We start from the raw sequence: 20,802 nt of genomic DNA, 5'->3' as shown, positions 1-20,802 counted from the left end.
ATTTCTCTTCTACTAAATAAATAAAAAAAACATCTTATTTTCAATTTTTTCTCTTTCTTTTTCAAACTAAACAAAACATATATGTTATTTGGGGGAAGAGAAACAATTTAAAAGCACATTTTAAATACGATCATTACTCATAAGGATATATTAGATGTTGGAACATATCAAATTAGATTGAGTCATCTCACATAAGTTGTTGATGATTGAGTGTATAAAAAAATGAACAAAAAATCGAAGAAGGTTAAATATGTCTTTTTTTTTGCGTTGGAAAATACCTAAATGTGTTGCCAATTGAAAGCAACAATTTGTATACAGCTATCTATTATGATTTTATGTGTTTATCTATCTCTTTCTTTATTGACGATGCAATTTTTTTTATTCTCTTTAACAAAATAATCACAGGACAATAAACATATGATTGATTGTCCTAATGTCACCAAGTAACTCATGCAATAAATTTCAATCTTAAAAATAACTAGATTATATTAGAGTATACACAAATAACATAATATGACTGTAAACATGCAAAAAGAAGATAAGTTTGGATTCCTATAATTAAATGATAAAATTAATAATCAAAAGGGTAATATTGTTTGCCAATACCCTGGCTACCGATATTTTGAGTTTGTACTCCCCATTTGATTTCTGTGTATGTGTAGTTTATGTTTATAAAAAGCCCAATTTTATTTAAGAATTTGATAAAACTGTATATAAATATGAAGTGATTTATGGAAAAATTTAAATAATAAAATAAAATAAATAGACTAGTATATGTTTCCTTGGTATTTTTGCCCTTAAAAAAAGTCCTTGATGTGGAGGGAAAACGTTAACTAGTGAGGTGAGCTAAAACATAGGGTTTAGAAGCGAAGAAGATAGAGAGGGAAAAGAGAAGAAGAAGAAAAGTTTTAAAGAGGGAGGGGGTAGGGTAGCAAAATAGTATTCGATTTTTCTTTTCAATTTGAATGTAATGGCACCTGTTCTTCTACGTCGTCTTCCTCTTCTTCGTATCATGGCATCTCGCAATTTCTTCACCCCATCTTCCTTCCGTCTTCTTTCTTATCCTCATTCATCTTCTTCATCACCTTCATCTTTTTCTACTCTCTCTAAAACCAGGTACACTATTACTATAATGTTATTTTAATAATCTAAATAACTTTTCTTTTTTATTTTCTTTATTTTTTCATGATAATATGTCACCCCTTTTCAAAATTCTCTGTTTTTTTATTAAAGGGTCTGTTTTTTTTAGTGTTAACAGGCGCTTTCTAGTAAGAATTGCTTATAGTGGTGTTACTGTTAGCTTAAAAATGTGATTTTTGTTGTTGGGGATACTCTTTTTGTACTCAATTGCTTATAGAAACTAAATGGGTTTGTTTATTTGTCTTTGTTGAGGATTTTGTTTCGTTTTTTCAGGAAGAGATTTTCTCTTACAAAATTTTCAGTTCCTAGTTTGGTGCCAAATGCAGTCACTCCAAGGGCGTATATGTCTTCTATCTCTGCAGCTGAAGATTTTCAGAAAAATGAAAGTTCCAAAGCTTATGGTTCTGATCAAATTCAGGTATTTTTCTTTTACAATGATGATAAATCTATTGATATTTGACAGTGTAAACTAGTTTTACACACATTTTCATATTTCACTGTCTAATGGGATCATATTTAAAAGTAATATTATGGTATCACAAGAGAATGAAAAATCTCAAGTTATATGTGTACACCGGAATATTGGATCATAGAGTTATATGTAGATTATAGAATAATATTATGACACGGTGAGACAGTGGAACATGATTAAATACCTATTATACTGTCACTAAATTCTTTTATCTTGTTTTGTACATTTTGGATTATATTGTCTAGATTCTAGTCAATTTGGCGAAACTTGTTTGACTGTTGTAAATGTTATTAAGCTGATTTTTTTTTTCTTCTGAATTTGATATAATTCATTGGTATTTTGTTATAGTCAATGGGTTGCTGGTTTTTTCCATCAATGGTTGTTTGTTACTTGTAGGTACTTGAAGGCTTAGACCCTGTAAGAAAAAGGCCTGGGATGTATATTGGAAGCACTGGCCCGCGTGGGTTGCACCATTTGGTATGTTTTTCTGATTTATATTTTTCGCAAAAGTTTGTATATTGTTTGTGCTCTGTGTGATTGAAGCTGAGTATATTTCTTCTATATCAGGTCTATGAAATTTTGGATAATGCTGTTGATGAAGCTCAAGCTGGATTTGCTTCCAAGATTGATGTTGTTTTGCATGCAGATGATTCTGTGAGCATCACTGATAATGGTCGTGGGGTATGCTTTCTTGTCTAATTTTTCATGGATTGATTGTGTTTTTAGTCTTTAACTGTATATCTTGTATGTCCTCACTGTGCTTCTTTTTGTATAAGCTTTGATGTGATGTAATGATGATTTGAAGTATGATCTTTGCCATTTAGATTTAAACTTTAGTAAGAAAACAATTCTGAGTTGGGAATAAATATATGAGTAACTATTTTCAGAGTTAAATACGATATTTGACATTTTGACCAATGATTTGTCAATGCTAACAATGGTTCTTTTTATGAAATTAAGTATATCGTGAAAAATATAATGTGGGTGCTAGTGTAGTGAAACACTGATCAATCTTCGCTGGGGACTTTATGATCACGTGTCTCCCCATTCCCTTAAAAGAATAAATAATATTTCCCCCCCTCCCCCTTTTTTTTAAGTATATTATTGTGAAACACATCTTTCAAAATTTTAGCTATTAAAGCATGTACATTGATCAATGTTTCCAAGCTGAAAACCTATGTTTAAAGAAATTCGACAGTTGAACACAATTTTATAGGACTAGGATTTTTTTTATGATATTTACTATCTTTTGGTTGATTTACATACTAATTTCTCTCAAATGAATGCAGATTCCTACCGACATGCATCCAGTTACGAAGAAATCTGCCTTAGAGACAGTTTTGACGGTATTTTTTCATATACTTGAATACTGAGAATGTCATCTTAGTTTTATGCTGCAAATTTCACTGACTATGTTCAAATAACTAAATGTACTCATTCATATGTAAATCTGTATTGTGGTCTGTGGATGGACCTTATCATTTTGTTGCAGTTCCATCAAGATAAAATCTACCCTTTGGTGTATATTTTGTTGTGCTCAATCTTTTTGTATAATTTTTTAATTGGATAATGATAATTTACTTTTATGAACTCTGCAGATCTTGCATGCTGGTGGAAAATTTGGTGGCATAAATAGTGGCTACTCTGTTTCTGGAGGTTTACATGGTGTTGGTTTATCTGTTGTTAATGCTTTGTCCGAGGTAAGTCTTCTATAACAATTCTCTTTCTTAATTGTCTTGAAATTTGCAATGCATATTTGAAAAATATTAAATAAATAATCTGTTGCATATCTGAAAAGCTTTATATACGCAATCCATGTTTTATAAAGATCCTCTTTGATGTATAACTCCACAGGCACTAGAAGTAACAGTTTGGCGTGATGGGTTGGAATACACACAAACATATTCTCGCGGGAAGCCAGTGACAACTCTGAATTGCGTCATGCTTCCTTTTGAAAATAAAGATCGTCAAGGAACACAGATCAAATTTTGGCCTGACAAAGAAGGTTCATATTGTCATGCATTCCTAGTTTATGGTTTTTCTATTACTGCAAACTTTAGTCTTACATATGCTTCATTTTTTTTCTCTCTACTTAACATGCAGTATTCACTACTGCTATTCAGTTTGAATACAACACAATAGCTGGACGCATTAGGGAGTTGGCTTTCCTTAACCCAAAGGTGAAGTAGTTGATTTTAAATCATATCTATTTGCGACATCTCATGTAAGTTATAACATTCACTTTTCTCAAAGATGCCCTGTAATTGATCAGAGTTATCAGGTTTCTTATTAGCTTGACTTGGTCTTTTTGGCACTTCACCTTATGAGTGAGACAGAGCTGTCCAAACAATTTCGCCTCTCATCTACCCACCTATAAATAAGGATCTCTAGGAGAGCTACTTTTCTATCTATTTTGTATCTAACCTTGGCTTTTCTTGACCTTTGTAGCTTACGATTGCGCTTCGGAAAGAGGACAATGATCCAGAAAAGAACCTATCCAACGAATATTTCTATGCTGGAGGATTGGCTGAATATGTAAAATGGCTTAACACGGATAAGGTCTTCTACTTTCTTACCTTCTCTACAATTGGATGAGTTTTCATTGTGTGTAAATGGTGTTCTCCATTGGTCTTGTAAGAATGGCTACAGCTATTGCAACGTGATTTTATCGTTATTGATTTTCGGATTAAAAAATGCTTAATTATGTTAATTTGTTCCTTCTAATGCTAAAAGAGCGAATTATGTAGTATATTTGGATTTGATATTTTATTAGCTTCTAAAGCAATTTTGACTATAATGACCTGTTGCAGAAAGCTGTTCATGATGTTTTGAGTTTCAGAAAAGAAATAGATGGAATCACAGTTGATATAGCTTTGCAATGGTAAGTCCTTCATTCACACTCAGTCCTGCACTTCTTACCTCTCTGGTAGCTGAATTCTTTTCATCATATGATCGGATTTGATTGTCTCTATTTGGCACTTGATCCTCACTCGCTGTATGACTAAGGGTTAGTGTCTTATATGTTGTGAATATAAAAGCTCCAAATGGACAGTCGGATTGTATAATTGTTTGTAATATGACCTGCTATTCATAAATCCTTATATTGATGTGCGTAATTCTTTCATTTCTTCTCCACTAGGTGTGAAGATGCCTACTCCGATACAATACTAGGATATGCTAATAGTATACGTACTGTCGATGGTGGCACCCATATAGATGGTATGAAGGCTTCTTTAACAAGAACACTAAATAGTCTCGGAAAGAAATCAAAAGTTATCAAGGTCTTTCTCAACTGTTTCTCTTTTCCTCTATTTTCCCTGTTGCTATGCCTGTGCACTACTAAAATAGAAGACTCCTGGTTTTGAATGTTTTACTTTGATCTACATAATGACATCTTGTGTGGCTTTGAGGTATCGTAGAATTCAATCTACAACTTGCATGTATTGTGCATAATTCTTAACCTTGTATTATGAACAATCAAGGGACTCAACAAGTCTTATAATAAATATGAAAACATGGAAATGAAGGATGCAAGGCACTTGTGCTGAAGTCGAATTTGACAAGTAGGAGATTTGGAGCTAGATTAATGATTGGAAAGTTGCACATAAATACAACTCTCTTCAAATTTTTCATCAAGAAAGGAGTCTGATAGAACCCGTGGATGGATTCAAGAACGTAAACTGTGTATTGTTTAATCTGAAATGGTGAGCTTGAAGCTCTAAAATGGTGGAAATATAGTAAAGAAAAGATAAACTAGAGTTCTAAGAACTCTTAATCTAGAGCCAAGCTCCTAACCAGAGAGAAAACTCTCCTAACCAACTCTAACAATTTTTCTGAATGCCTTCCCCACTTCCCTTCCCTCTCTTTTATAACAGATTTCCCTAGAATTTAGGAACAACCATTAACTAACACTTTAGAATCCTATTGCGCTAAGGCCCAAATCCAGTATCCTATCAGAATCCAATCCTTCTAGTTCTTTAGCAATTCCAATTGTCCTGCTAGAGACAAGATTTTGAAAGGCACAATGAGAAGAAAATAATATTATTATGCAGTTATAGTATTTGGTATGGTTCTTCAAAATAGATATTGTTACGAGTCCCACATTGGATGAGATAAGGCCTACCAAAGTGTTTATAAGTGGTGGATAGTCCTCACCCTACAAGCCGGTTTTGTGGGGGTTGTGCAGGGCATAACCCAAGTTCTAAGATGGTATCAGAGTCTATCCAAGATCCATTTGACCATCTGTTATTAGGTAACTGATATCAAGCCATTTGGGTCACGCCTAGATGTTCAGTTCTGAGCGAGAGGTGTTAAGAGTCCCATATTGAATGAGATAAGACCTACCAAAGTGTTATAAGTTGTGGGCAGTCCTCACTCTACAAGCCGGTTTTATGGGGTTGTGTAGGGCCTAACTCAAATTCTAAGAGATATCAAGTTATTTTAAGGCTTCAGAATAAATGGTTTATGCTATTAATGGAGATTATATGCTAATTCTGTACTGATATAGGAAAAAAAAGATACTGTAGGAATGTACAACTATTCTGTTTTAAAACAATACTATTTTCTTTATTTCCGCGATAGTCAGAAATGGATTCTCAATTTCATTAGTGTATCATCTTTTCTTAACAGGAAAAGGATATTACTTTGAGTGGCGAACATGTGAGAGAAGGTTTAACATGTGTTGTCTCGGTCAAAGTCCCAAATCCAGAATTTGAAGGACAAACAAAGGTACTACTTACTATATATTTTACTGGAGTGTTTATATTCATGCAAGATTAGGTTAACTGGATTATTACAGTTTTCACCATCTATTTTATTTCCCCATATTTCATATCATCTTCATTTCTTTGTTAATTAAAGACAAGGTTGGGAAATCCTGAGGTGCGGAAAGTGGTTGATCAATCTATTCAAGAATATCTTACCGAATATTTGGAACTGCATCCAGATGTTCTTGATTCAGTGCTATCTAAAGCTCTTAATGCTTTCAAGGTAGTCAGTCACCCACATACACATATATTATCAAATTTGCAACTGTTTTTTAATTTCCTATTGCTCCTCACAGGAGTATTAGGCTTTTTATTTATTTATTTTTAATTTTAATTTTATTTTTATATATATAATTTAACCAAAATATTTCCCTTTGAAATTCTTGTCTTATTAGGCAGCTTTGGCGGCAAAAAGAGCTAGAGAATTGGTGAGACAAAAGAGTGTATTAAGATCTTCATCTCTTCCGGGCAAACTCGCGGATTGTTCATCATCAAATCCCGAAGATTGTGGTATACTTCTATTTTGAGGAACTTATTTTTCTTCATAGAATGACATTCCTTTGAACTATATAGTGATGCAGCATTTTCTGTCTTAGTTCAATGATAAACGAGTTATTCCTATTAATTCCCTGTAGCTTTCCATGACCAAAGGATTGCTATAATAACTATCTTTCGAAGTTCAAATGTTATCCTTTTGGTATATGTTTTCCTATTATGATTCTCCGGAGTGATGTTTGCTAATCTCATAATCAGCTTAACGACATGCATTACAAAATAATTGGAGATTAATACCGTTGAAGTTGTGGGATTTTAGAGAAATGAATGAGAGACATTAATAAAAGTTTGAATATTATTGATAGTTTTATGCTAACATGATTACAAAAGACTCAATACTAATCTTCATTTATAGAGAAACATAGACTCAATCCAAAATCAGGAACAAATCATAATAATAATGAGATATTCTAAGATATCTCTATGATTATAACTTAATCATAGGAAAAAACTCAAGATACTCTAATATATTATAAGATATTTTTTAATATTCTAACACTCCCCCTTGTTACAAGAAAATAATGTTTTGCTCTATTAATAATAAAAAAGAATGGAAAGGCAACTCGAAGAAGCTTGTAAAGTCGAAGAGAATTGCTATAAATATAGTCTAGCTAGATAGTTGGAATGGTCATCAACATTAGAGAAATTCATGGCAAGCAATTGAACTAAGTAAGGTCCGTTCTTCTAAAAAACTGCATTTGGAAACTTCAAACCAATAATTTCGGAGACTCAATATTTAAACTTGAATTTGCTTCAAGGAGAGAGAGGTGTGCTTCAGGGAGAGAGGCAAGACCAATACATCTGGGACCAAAATTAGGTCAGTGCATTTGGACAAATTGTCAAGATAAAGTGAGTCATGAAAATAAAAGACACCGTCAGAATAACCATCAACGAAAGAAGAAGTCATCACTAATATGATTCATATGTGGAAAAAGGGACACCACTAGAATGATCGTTGGCGGAAATAGAAGCCATTGTTATAATCTATTAATAAGAACTAAATTGCATGACAAACATCGAAGAAGAAACAACGCAACTCTAACGAAACGAAACCATGATCGATCAACGAAGTAATTCTAACGAAACGAAGCCATGATCGATCAACGAAGTGAGAAAATGCGTCTAAAATAGGAGAGATAACAGCTGTGCCAAATACAAGAACCCAAATGTATCAACTATAGCCCCGAGTTTCCTTGCTGCTGATGATATTCCATGGCAAGTAGATCGGAATCTAACCGGAAAAATCTCTGCTGGCCCAAAATTTGCAAAGAAGGTCAATGAAAACTTAATAGACCATACAATAAGAAACAACACAGTACAACAACAAACAACATCAACAAGGAGGAAAATCTGTTTCCATGTAACCCAATCATGACCATAAGGTCCACTCTCATCAATAACAACCTGAGCAATGTTAGCAACAATCTGTTGCGGAATCACAATCATAAGAACCTTCTTTTCCTTATCCTGAGGGAAGGGACCAACCAGTACCAATCAATACAATAAGAGTTAAAAGCGAAATTCCTAACCATGTAGAAAAGTATATCCCAACCATGTGCACTACCAGTATGCTTAACATACGACTTATCTTCGGCCTCACAAAAGATTAATAGCTTTCAAAATTTAACAACAAGCATGAAGTAATGAATTAGAAAAGTGGTTAACTGTTTTTTTAAACACTGATCCAAACAGCAGCGAGGACAAAATAGACCAAACAGAAAAGAAAGTAAACCATAGGGAGAATGGTTCTACCAACGGAGAGATAATCGCAAACGTTATTCTTTCCGTCGAGATTATACATAGCGGATTCAACATCCATGGTGACTTTGAGTTGTTGAGGTTGCATCATGACGTATGGCTGTTACGGTGGCGGCTGTTGTTACTTCTGTGGTGGCGGTTGCCCCATGCCAAGTCCAGGCTGCATCATCTCTCCCACTGAATCTGAAATCTTTAGAGAGAGAGGGAGGGAGTGGGCGACGAGAGGAGGTGAAGCTGATGGAGTGGTCTTTTGCCAGAAAAATCGCTAGAAACAGTGGCAGTATTGAACTGAATGTAAACAAGTGAAGCCAGTATCAGAATGTGTCACGACAGTGGTTTGAAAAAAGAATGGTGACGTTGGAATATAGAAACTATGATTATACCCCAAACTGTTGGAAATTCGGTAGCGGAATAGAGGCGAAAACATTCAAGGAGGATCAAAATAGGCTTTGATACCATGTTGAAGTTGTGGGATTTTAGAGAAAAGGAGGAGAGAAAATAATAAGATTTTGAATATTATTGATAATAGCTTTATACTAACTTGATTACAAAAGACTCAATATTAATCTCTGTTTATAGAGAAACATAGACTAAATCCTAAATCAGGAACAAATCATATTAATAATAATAACGAAATATTCTAAGATAACTCAAGATACTATAATATAATAGATATTATAAGATATTTTCTAATATTCTAACAAATACAACAGAACATCGTAGTCATTTAATTAGATAAAAAACCAACAACCAAGCATTTTTCCCCTAGGAGAGGTTTGCTACATAATGTCATTTTATAAAACATATCTATTTATATACCATTCAAATCCATTTTTTTCTTAATAGTACGACTTGTAGTTTTCTTTACTCTCTCTTTACCTTTACACATGCTATAACATGTAGAGCTAAGAGACATGCTCCAACATAGTTGATTCATGTCACAGAGATCCTTCTAGCATAACCTTTGATTGAGACCCTCTATTTTAATCTGTTAATGATTCATGCCAGATTAGTTGAAGGACCCTTTTTTGAGTTAATCTTTTGATGAGATAGGATTGTGTTTTGAATGGAAAATTCTTTGTTCTCTATTTCGATGTTGCAGAAATTTTTATAGTTGAAGGTGATTCAGCTGGGGGAAGTGCTAAACAAGGTCGTGACAGGCGCTTTCAGGTAAAGTACATATTGTTAAATGAAAGCCTACAAATGTGAAACCATCTATGACACGCACAGTACGCGCACACACACATATTAGGCTAGAACACTTCATGATTTTTATACATGCCCCTTCATGCAAGAGTGCTTTTGAGTGTAAAAGAATTTGAACAAATGTTAAGATGCGTTGACAGGACATTTTCGTGCTTGTCAATTTTAATACCTATTTTCTTGATTTGGCTTTCTAATTATTATATTATTTGTTATCTCACGTGTAACAATATTTATGCAAGTATAGGTATTTATCAGATCATATTTGTTGCAGGCCATTCTCCCTTTGAGGGGTAAGATTCTGAATATTGAAAGGAGGGATGAAGCAGCAATGTATAAAAATGAAGAGATCCAAAATTTAATCCTCGGTCTTGGTCTCGGAGTGAAGGTTAAAATAATTCCTGTTTCATTGTTTTGCTGTTAAGGAAGTGTTAGGAATCCAAGAGTTGGATTCCGAAATAATTTTGAGGAAGAACACTAATATTTAGAGAAAGATAAGAAATAATAGGAGAGAATCTCTCCAAACAAGATACACAAGAGTGGATACGCTCCTCTATGGCGAATGCACCCTTCAATCGGGATACCACCTAAGAAAATTCTAATTTGGCAAAACATGTTTTCTAAGGGGAAAACAACCTTTATTTATAGGGTCTCTGTACAATAGGATAAAAGGGATAAGGATTAATCAGCCATAACCTAGGAAATAGGAAAATAGAAACAGAAAGATACTAACAACCTAAAACAGTAATAAGAAATAACTTACAGCCCTGAAAAGGCTCCTACCTCCTTATTACTCCAATAACTAATAACTAATCTAATTTCCCTTTATTTTACATCCTAACAGGATGGAATTAAAGAAGAAAAATGAATAGATAGATGAATAAAAAATATGAAAAAGTAAACCACTGTCAAATATTAATTATTACATACATGACATCTCTTTAATAATGCACTTGCAAGTTTTATTTGCCTTGGTGGATTTTTTTTTTATCTCCAGAAACTAATTGCTAGTGATATGTGATCCAGTGTCCAATTGGAAACCTGTTTATATTCAGAATTTCCGATTTAAATAGTAAATGCGGAGCAGCCTTTAAATTGTAGAGACTCCTTAATGGAGGCTCACATAAAACCAAGTTAACAATTGATGTAAAGATTGAAGTCAAACAAAGGTAAAAATTTGAAGATAAGTAGAGAGATAATATGGTAGTTAACAAAGCCTGAAATGAAAATGATAAGAAGTTAAAACACCCAAAATGAATGCCAAAATTTAATTGGTCTAGATATGTTAGAGTAACATGATAACCAAGTTATTAGTAATATTCACTGTAAGAATAATTAAAGCAAATATATTGAAATTGAAGTAGATATCCTTGATCACCTGTGCTGAAAATCTATGCTCTTAACTTCATCTACTATTTTTTAACTATTCAACTCAAAATGTTGTTTTTTGTTCAGGGAGAGGATTTTAAAAAGGATGCACTCCGATATCATAAGATTATTATTTTGACTGATGCTGATGTAGATGGTGCCCACATCCGAACTCTTCTACTGACATTTTTCTATAGATATCAGGTAAAGTATACAGGAATTGCCTGCAAAATCTGCTTTTTCATGGAGGGAAAAAAATAAGCTGATTTCCTTGAGAATAATAAATCAAAAGGATGAAATTTGATTCAGTGGTTTTACTTGCAGAGAGCTTTGTTTGATGAAGGTTGCATATATGTTGGTGTTCCACCACTTTACAAGGTTTGCCTTGAATATTTGTTACCCACCGTGTTAATCAGATTGAACATAATCAAAGCTAATTTCTTCGTGTTTTTTCTGAAATAATCAGGTTGTAAGGGGAAAACAAGTACACTATTGCTATGATGAGGCTGATCTTAAAAAACTTAAAAGCACATTTGCTCCTAATGCATCATACAACATGCAAAGGTTCAAAGGTATGATGAAAAGTTAGGCTGGTTGTATCTTTCTTGTAGAATTATTTGTAGACTTGCATTTGAATTATGTATGTTTCAAAGGTATGATGAATTCAAAATAGGACATGAAATTATTTATTCGAATTATGTACTATTCATCTCAAAGGAGGTAGCAAAAATTTGATTAAGAAGGATTCTCAAAACATGGGTGGTCGAAGTGAGAACCATGTTTGACAATGCTGAATTATTGGTTTTCTCTGGGAGCTAGTTATTTGACAATGTTTTTATTGTTCTTTACATAATATAATATTATGCTCTTGTATGTTTTATTAATGTAGGGCTGGGTGAGATGATGCCTTTACAACTATGGGAGACAACCATGGATCCAGACCGCAGGTTATTGAAGCAATTGACGGTTGAGGATGCAGCAGAAGTGAATATTGTTTTTTCCTCTCTTATGGGTTCTCGGGTAATGTGCATAATAATCGCCATCATATTTTTATAATTTTTTTGTGAATTTATTTGTTGCTATATACACATTGGTTATTAAGAAATTTTTGATAAACCAAAGTTGACAAGTAATTTTTGAAACGCATATCCAAACACACACTTAGCATATGTTTGGGTTGACAGTGGCTTCCTCTTTTCTCCTGTCTCAAGGCAAGGTTACACAGAAGCTATCTCTTGTCGCTTTTGGCTGAATGTGTGTTTGCTTTTTTCACAACCACTTTTCTTAATATGTATTTAGTCTCATTGGTTGATGGAAACCAAGGGTTTACTCGAATCCTTGGTTTCACAAGATAACAGATGATCACAAGTCAACTTATTAGCATTACTCATAATTGCAGTGCCATAATCTGAGTTTTTAATTTATATATCAGGTGGATGTTCGGAAGGAGCTGATACGAAATGCTGCAAACATGATTGATATTGATCGGCTAGATATTTGATGATGCAACAGGGTGTGGAAGAAATGGGATATCTTTTTATATTAACCATACATTACATCATCATAGTCAAGCACAATTTTTTCGATGCGCCTGTGCAATGTCGAATGGAGTGGAGTGGTCATTTGCACTTGCTCGGGAATTTTTTGGAGGCTTGTTGGATATCTAATTTGATTTCTACAAATCTGACAAGTGTACATTTTTCTGATCCATCATTGTGTAATCTTATTCATACACTTTCAGATGTACCCTTCAAAAGTTACCATCTCTTAACTGTGTTTGATTGTGCCATTGTAGAAGGTAAGTTATGGTGTAATCAATCAAAATAACTTCAATAACTTTAGTAAGGGAATAGTTGTCTTTTATTTATTATTGTTTTAGACAATGCACTCATAATTATTAAGTATGGAGGAAGAAGTTTTTCTTTTTTTTTACTTGTGTAGATTGTTTGGATGGTATTATTCTTCAATTAATGTGTGATAATATCATAATACTGTTATTAGTATTTTTGTGGAACTATAGTTCGAAAATATATCTACTTTTAAATGTAAACTAGTTGTAATGTAATATGTTGATACTTGATGTAGAACGTTGAAGTACAATTAGCTACACTCACATACAAATAAGTATTAGGTTATTATTAAATTACCAAAGTTATATTGTATTGTAAACACCGCTCATTTTATGTAATATTTTATAAAATAATTCTTCGTGATCTTTATATTATATTTTTAATTTATTAACACTATCTCTAAGAAACACTAATTAAAAGCATTCATAAAAGAGAGATGTCGAGAGAAGTTTTACATCACAAAACCACAACATTTGCCAAAAGAAACGTGGCAATTGTTGTTTCTATACTATACTATTATATTGAGTTGGTTTTAGATTAAGTTTTGTTGTTTTCTTAAGCTTAGACATGTAAATGGGTATAAAAAGAATATTCCACAAAATCGCCCACAAGAGATATTGACAGAATATGCCATTCTAAACATATAAAAAAAGAACAACACTATCTACTTTTTCTTTTCATTTGAACTCAATTTGCATTTGCTAGTTATCTTCAATTTGCACACAACTGTTTTTCAATGTTGAAGCTTTCTGTAAGTTCAGTCTCATTGTACTATTGTTTAGATGTTTAGTAGAACTATGATCGAATTATCACTAAGATGGTAGGTTTTCATTTACTTTTTATCTTTTTCATAATCAGTCACATTCTAGATTTCAACGTCACTTTTATAAGTCAAAATAACTTGAGTATGATTCATGTTTTGATTATTTGATATGAAATTCAACATGATCAAAGTTCATTTTCAATGAGCAAGATTATGGTTATTGTCATAAATAAAATTAAATATCAGTTTACATTGTTTTCTTCAAGCTATTTCTGTACACTAGCCTCAATTGCAATGTTACAATATAGAAGTGATTCAGAGGCATTAATTGATAACCTACTTAGATGCTATATATTGTTACATATCTGAGATTTATTCTTCTTTAGTGAATACTTTATTGAAGAATTCCCAAGATTCTTAGGTTATTCAAAAAGGTTTCTCCAATAATGGAACCAACCTTGATAAATACAGCAGGATAACCTATTGGAGCTTCTATCCATGATTCACTTCCTTGTTTGGAAAATATTTTTCCTGACCAAATATGCAGCCAACTACTACTCTCTCCCAATGGAAAATAAGCTTTAACTTTCTTCTTTCCTTTGTCAAGAACAGGCACCACTAGGAACTCAGAACCAACCAAAAACTGCTGATAACTCAAGTTATGAACATGTTCGTCGTTAGGGTACTGAAGAAACAGGTGGCGGCATACAGGCAATCCTTTCTGTGCTGCTTCCTGTTTTTACAAAAGAATACAGAAAATACCATTTTACATGCCTAATGAGTTTTTCTGTAGTTGGTTTAAAAAATAGTGTAAATATGATATAATTTAGTATCACCTTCACAAGTTGAATTCTGTAAAATTTCCATGCTGTGTATACTTTTGCGGAGCGCGCAAAGTGTGATAGAGTTTGTTGGTTTGAGTAAAACTGGCTGTTGCATGATGGTTTGTTTCCCTGCTTGCAGAACAAGCATCAGTGATTCGTTGCAATCAGATTTTAATAGAATGCAATTTATTGGATAAAAAGTTGATTTCCTTTTGGCCTAATAAGGTGACCCCTATAGTTCTGATTGTAGAATTTCTTGAATTGATTAACATATTAGTATGCATATCGCTTAATTTTTTTAAAAAAAAATTGAAGAATAAACATGTAGCAAACAATTTTGTAAACCAACGATTGAAATTTCAACACACTGGTGATTTATTATGCATGTGCATGTAATATTAACCATCATGTGAAGTATTTTACTTACTTCATGGGTGCGAAAGACTGTGGTGAAAGAATTAAGCTCCATCCAACGCAAAAGCAATTCTTGACTTCTTCTATATTTAACTATAGGTAAGTTAACTGTACAATATCCTCCAATGTCACTGTGATTAAAGGCATAGCCAGAAATTCCACTGCTAAGTAGGCCAACAACAGAACTCTTTATTCCATCATTTGTTTGCCAACTCACCATTTGATCTCCTTCCCAAAATAGCATCCCCCATTTTGGGCTATCTCTAAAACCAGCCCTCATGAAGAAAACCAATCCATCTTTTTCTTGGTCTTCATTCTTCAATTTGTCCATGGAGTTGTTACTTTTCCATTCTTCCACAACCTCTCTGTTGATTTTGGCCCATAGTTCTGGATATCTATTATGAGCGGAAATAGGATCTTCACCTGGATATGCATGGAAAGTTCTGTATATTTCTATCAGCTGGCATTAGAAAACCCTCTTGAAGGTTACACTGAGAATAGGTTTTGAGAAAGAGAAAGATATGGGAATGAAAACCTGAATATAGAACTGCGTCCACAGGAAGGCCTTCGCCGAAATCAGCCATCCATCCTCTTACTCCATCATCCACCATTTCAAGTAGAATCTGCTTGAACCAAGTTGCAGTTTTTGGGTGAGTTAAATCTAGCATCCCCACATCAAAGGCAGTATTTGGAACCATATATGGATTCCCATTATTGTCTTTCACCAATATGTCCAACTGTTTTGCCTCCACAAAAAGATTTCTCCTTTTGTTATGCTTCTCATCAACCTATAGGATCAAAGAGAGAAAACAATCATGTTAGTCAATCGAAATCTTCCTAAACTAGGCAATCATGTCTGATCTGTGACGATTCTACTATCCTTTTGGTTGACTAAAAAGAAATCAAGTTATGAGAACAGCTATGAATTACTTGAACTAATATGATGATAGTGATTACAATAGTTATTCATTCTTGAAGTGATTAAAGAGAAGCATTACCGGAGCTAGACAAGGATTGCAATAAGTCATAACTTTTATATTTTGAGTGCTAAGATCTTTGATAAGTTCTTTCCAACCCCAATATCTTTGTTCATCCACTTCCCAATTCCACCAAAGTTGTGAGCCAATCAATGTTTCTCTCTGCCCTACCCAATCCTGCACAGTTTCAATATGTAAACAATGAAAGTGTGTGAACCAAGTTGAATTGTGGATTACAAGTTTTTATTGAAACTTCTGAGAAATAATTGTTGTGGTGAGGGATTACTTGTAACCAAAATGCTGAGACAGGAACATCATAAGCTCGTAATTCATCCCAAATACGGTGTACAGCATCAGTGCCACCCTGCATTCCAACTATAGCACCAGATATTATCCACTCTGGAAGCTCAGGTAGCCTTCCAATAGTTTCTGTGAATCGTTCGATCAGCTCACAAGGTGTGTTCCCATGCAATATCCGTCCTTCAATTGAGTTTCCATATATCTGCAAGCTCCAGTGACAGAAATTTGGAAACTACAAAATTTAATTTCATATACATGTATATATATGGATCTGAGTCATATGATTTCATTTCTCATATACATAACACATTATAATAGTTCAGTTTATTATTCTGTTATGCAGAGTTTTATACAGCTCAATTTTATCAGCTATCAACACATAAATTCTTTCAGCTACTGTAGAATTTGATCATAAAGATTCATGCAATATCTACATTTTCAAAAACTGATTTCTGCAGTTTTTAATTACCTCATCTAATTTTGAGTAGTTCTTATATAGATTATTCCAGTAAACAAATTTGAACCATTTCAATGTCATAATTCTGCAATAATACCTGTATCTGTACTCTATCAAGTCTAGTAAGATCGAAGATGGTATAATCATATCCTTCAAGGTAGAGGGACCTCATTTTTGATGTCATGTAGAATGGAGAAGGAGCATATGTTGAACTCCAATCGCCTCCTGCCCTGCCAAATACCAATGAAATGGTATCATTGTGTTGTAAACAAAATATATATGGATTTAATTTATACACTCTGTCAGTGCAATGATTTTTCACAACCTAAATCATGTGTAACCGTCAGTTTATATAAAACCTTTGACTTTAATTAACATAACTACTTCTTTCTAAAGTTACATATATGATTTGTTGATAGTGTAAAACTTTTTACATTGACAATGTATCAAAATTAAACAATATATATATATATATATATATTAAATTTATATCAATTAGATTATATCTTATTCTTAAAAAAAAAAATATTAAAAATTATTATTTTTGAATAATATCATTAATAGACAATATATAAAAAAAAAAAAATATATATATATATATATATATATATATATATATATATATATATATAGCTTATGATTTAGTATATTGAATTAGGCAAATGAAGGAGTTGCATTGCTCTACCTGTAACTGACCAAGTTAGCAGCTAAAGTGATAGGTTGATCTCCTCTTCCAATACCTTGTTCTTGAACTAAGATAGGAACCCTTTTGCCCTTAAAATTCATGTAAGAAAACTGCTCTCCAAAACCATAAAACCTCTCATTCTCATCACTTGCATATGTCAACCATACCCTATTGAATTCTTTTGGTTTTGTCATTTCCACCTTGTCTCCTATTTCATCTTCCACTGAAGAAACCAAAACAAACCCTCTTGGCCTTGAAAGATACCAACACCAACCTATCCTCTTTTTTCTATTACTCAACCTCCTCTTAAAACCTTTATATACTCCTGAAGCTTCTGAAGACACCTTATTATTGCTTGATACGAAGTTTGGTTTTTCAATCTTCACTTGAAACCCAACCTCATGCTTGTTTTTCTGATTGAACAAAACCCAATACTTTGCATACACAAATGGCCCTTTTGCTTCAAACTGTATATTTGCTTCAATGCCACACTTTTGAAACCTTTTGTTCTTCTTACTCATATTCAAAAGCCTTCCTGTGATCAACAAAGTTGGAAACTTTGTTGTATCTTCCGCATAACTTTTCTGGTCCAAATCCAATCCTGAATTTCCACATGGAGATTCCACAACTTCATATTGATTGATCATCCTAATATCATCAATAGTTTGGTGATTACACATCAAATGAACATCTTTATCTTTAACAAGAAAAGATCCTCTACTTTCTTCAATCTCTGTATCAGCCACTGCAGCTGAAACAAAAGCCTTACCTGGGATTGTTGACCAAATGGGTCTGTTAACCATAGAAAGGTGTGAAATTGAAAGGTGCCCACCATTGATAGTGGACCAATAAAGCTGAAAATCATTGCCAATTGAGAAAGTATGATCAGAAGAAGATAAAGCTTTTGAATTGATGAATAGAGAGCCTCTGACATAAGGGATGGTGGTTGGAGCAGAAGGGAAAGGGTTGTTGAAAAGTTTGTTGTGTTTTTTGGTTATCTTAAGGATTGCCATTACATAAATATAGGAGAATGTTTTTGATTCAAAGTGGTTTATGAGCTTTTGAGATTCCAATGATGTTTTTTCTGTTGAGAGTTACTTTTGAATGCAGCATACGGAAGAGTCATTTGATGTGTGTTTATGAGTCTGATTTGTGTAATGGACAAAGCCACCAAAATTGATTGAAATCACAGTTTAGAGTTTAAGACTAGTTTCCTGTTTGTGTTGCGTTCCCATTTAGAACTGCTTTTAGGACGTACTTTTTTTTTCAATGAAATGAAGATGAATGAGAAAGAAGCTTATATGTAGACATTTTTCATTAGTTATTTTTCTTGTAAACAAATTATTCATGTTGTTTCTTATCTCAAACTTCTTTTTGGCAAAATCTCAAACTCTTATTAATTACTATGTTGTTGTTTTAATTCCCATACATTCTTTTAAAAGCAATAAATTAATTGTTGTATCCCAAAGTCTTAAAAAGTTGGGAATTTTTATGAATAGTTAGGTTTTTCTTTTTTTGAGGAAAAGTCAAGTTTACATTATTACATATTCAAAATAAATTAAATTGGATGAGCTGTTGAATCAAAATATTGATAAACTAATCCACAAAACTGGTTTAAATCATCTCGGAAATCGTTTGTAGTTAATCAATTGTTTTCATTTGCTTATAAAAAAAAAAAATCAATTGTTTTCACTTTCTTTAGGTTTTAGCTATAAAATGATTTGCTGAAAAATGATTTAATTACTAGTTCAAAGAGGATTTAAATTTTAAATATTTTCAACTTTAGTAATTTTTGTACGCAAATCAGTCATATAATACTGAATTTGTCTTTAGTTATATATACTTTTCTCATCAAGTTTCATAAGAAAAACCTCTATTAAAGATGTAGAAAATTAATTAAATGAAGTTCCATTATTTTAAGTTTATTATTACCTTTATAATATTCCATCTAAAATAAAATACAAGTAAAATTAAGTTATAAAATTCGTGTATTTAATTTTAAAGCGAATATATTAATTTTTTATAATTGATTTCTATTTATATATCACTACATATGGATGGAGTATATGTATGTAACCCAATTCTTGAGCAAAAGATTGTCATAATTACACTCAAGGCATATTTCAAAAATAAAAATAAAAACACTCAAGACATGCGATTGAATCTTCCCTTCATCTTGGAACTATTCTAACTTGAATCTTCCCTTATTGTTAGAAAAAGTTCCTAGTATTCTGGTCTCTAAAGGCATGTGATAATTGTTATTTTTTGTTTTTTTTTGTTTGAGTAGGGAAATATTGTTTTGTACTTTCTTCGATCATTCAAAGTGCATCTGGCCTTGTTATGGAGAAGATTCAACATTTTATGATTTGCTTTTGAACATTGCTCTCAAACAAGTCAAAATTATATATATTTTTAATATATAGAGATTGGATGATTATACGAGACTATGTTTGACGAATCACGAACTTACCGGATAGCTTTTAAATACTTTTTTATTTTTTATTTTTAAAAAAGGAAGTAAAAGAGATCTATTAAAATTATCTAAGGACAAGAGAAGCGCATACAAAAAGTTTAGAAAATAATAAAATAAACAAGAAGAGAGGAAAACACCGCGCACAAAATAGAGCAAAAACCACATACCAACGACAACATATATAAGACTAAGATACCAATATTAAGATGACAAGCAAATACTATGTTAAAGACACCGTTGATTATAACAATTAACTTATATAATTAAAATAGAGTTATTTCATAATAGTTTATCATACGACTTTATAGTATTTTTGAGATAATACTTCAAATATTATTTAAGTTTATGGTGTATTTTTTATTTATTTTATCTTTATTATTATAATTAAAATAATTTATATATTAATTAAAAATATATTTATATATTATTTTATATTTATCCACTATTTTGATAGTTAATTTTATCAAATAGTATAAATTTTATCCAATATCACTTATTAATTAATTTATTCATTATTTACTATTAATTACATTATTTCTTTATCTATTATTTTTAGTTAAAAGACCCGACGAGTAGGGGTGTGAATAGGTCAGGCTTTGAAAGGCCTGAGCCTGACCTACGATTAATTTTTTAGGCTTAAGTCTGGCCTGTGGCTTATCATAGGTTTTTTTTCCGGCCTGACCTGACCTTTTTAAAAGTCTGGTCTGATATGGAAGCATATTTAAAAGCCTTATTCACATGTTCTACTCATACCATATGATGCTCTTCACATACCAATATCAATGTATATATCTATA

General features: G+C 32.4%; 2 protein-coding genes across 3 annotated transcripts; one reads left to right on the top strand and one right to left on the bottom strand.

The window, feature by feature from the left end:
• The first annotated feature begins 795 nt into the window (after window positions 1–795).
• Window positions 796–13,194, top strand: LOC101504136 (DNA gyrase subunit B, chloroplastic/mitochondrial). Its single transcript, XM_004493343.3, has 21 exons — window positions 796–1,116; window positions 1,414–1,558; window positions 2,009–2,089; window positions 2,180–2,293; window positions 2,902–2,958; window positions 3,211–3,312; window positions 3,467–3,617; window positions 3,716–3,792; window positions 4,061–4,171; window positions 4,423–4,493; window positions 4,752–4,893; window positions 6,242–6,340; window positions 6,473–6,601; window positions 6,774–6,888; window positions 9,794–9,861; window positions 10,169–10,282; window positions 11,350–11,466; window positions 11,587–11,640; window positions 11,729–11,834; window positions 12,152–12,282; window positions 12,695–13,194. The coding sequence occupies exons 1-21, from the start codon at window positions 971–973 to the stop codon at window positions 12,761–12,763; spliced, it is 2,199 nt and encodes a 732-aa protein (XP_004493400.1). The 5' UTR covers window positions 796–970; the 3' UTR covers window positions 12,764–13,194.
• Window positions 13,195–13,859: 665 nt separating this feature from the next.
• On the bottom strand, window positions 13,860–18,863 carry LOC101503817 (uncharacterized). Of its 2 annotated transcripts, none has more exons than XM_073365913.1 (8): window positions 17,533–18,863; window positions 16,945–17,077; window positions 16,377–16,622; window positions 16,112–16,267; window positions 15,649–15,901; window positions 15,127–15,536; window positions 14,712–14,828; window positions 13,860–14,608 (listed from the first exon to the last, which is right to left on the bottom strand). In XM_073365913.1, the coding sequence occupies exons 1-8, from the start codon at window positions 18,543–18,545 to the stop codon at window positions 14,270–14,272; spliced, it is 2,667 nt and encodes an 888-aa protein (XP_073222014.1). In that variant the 5' UTR covers window positions 18,546–18,863; the 3' UTR covers window positions 13,860–14,269. The 2 variants fall into 2 exon arrangements, with proteins under 2 accessions (XP_073222014.1, XP_004493399.1); XM_004493342.4 differs by having other exon boundaries at window positions 13,863–14,608; window positions 16,377–16,592; window positions 17,533–18,859.
• Between the last annotated feature and the right edge of the window lie 1,939 nt (window positions 18,864–20,802).

This window comes from Cicer arietinum, chromosome 3 (genome assembly GCF_000331145.2).
Source record: "Cicer arietinum cultivar CDC Frontier isolate Library 1 chromosome 3, Cicar.CDCFrontier_v2.0, whole genome shotgun sequence".
NCBI lineage: Eukaryota > Viridiplantae > Streptophyta > Magnoliopsida > Fabales > Fabaceae > Cicer > Cicer arietinum.
This window is presented reverse-complemented; position numbering and strand designations above follow the sequence as displayed.

What these genes read in the sequence shown, in the direction of transcription:
- LOC101504136 (XM_004493343.3), top strand. Translation starts at nt 971, where the DNA reads ATGGCACCTGTTCTTCTACGTCGTCTTCCTCTTCTTCGTATCATGGCA. An exon ending in GTCTTGGTCTCGGAGTGAAG is followed by an intron (nt 10,283 to 11,349) that starts GTTAAAATAATT and finishes TTTTTTGTTCAG; the next exon opens with GGAGAGGATTTTAAAAAGGA. An exon ending in CAACATGCAAAGGTTCAAAG is followed by an intron (nt 11,835 to 12,151) that starts GTATGATGAAAA and finishes TTATTAATGTAG; the next exon opens with GGCTGGGTGAGATGATGCCT.
- LOC101503817 (XM_073365913.1), bottom strand. Translation starts at nt 18,545, where the DNA reads ATGGCAATCCTTAAGATAACCAAAAAACACAACAAACTTTTCAACAAC. An exon ending in GCTAACTTGGTCAGTTACAG is followed by an intron (nt 17,078 to 17,532) that starts GTAGAGCAATGC and finishes GGTATTTGGCAG; the next exon opens with GGCAGGAGGCGATTGGAGTT. An exon ending in TTGATAGAGTACAGATACAG is followed by an intron (nt 16,623 to 16,944) that starts GTATTATTGCAG and finishes TAAATTTTGTAG; the next exon opens with TTTCCAAATTTCTGTCACTG.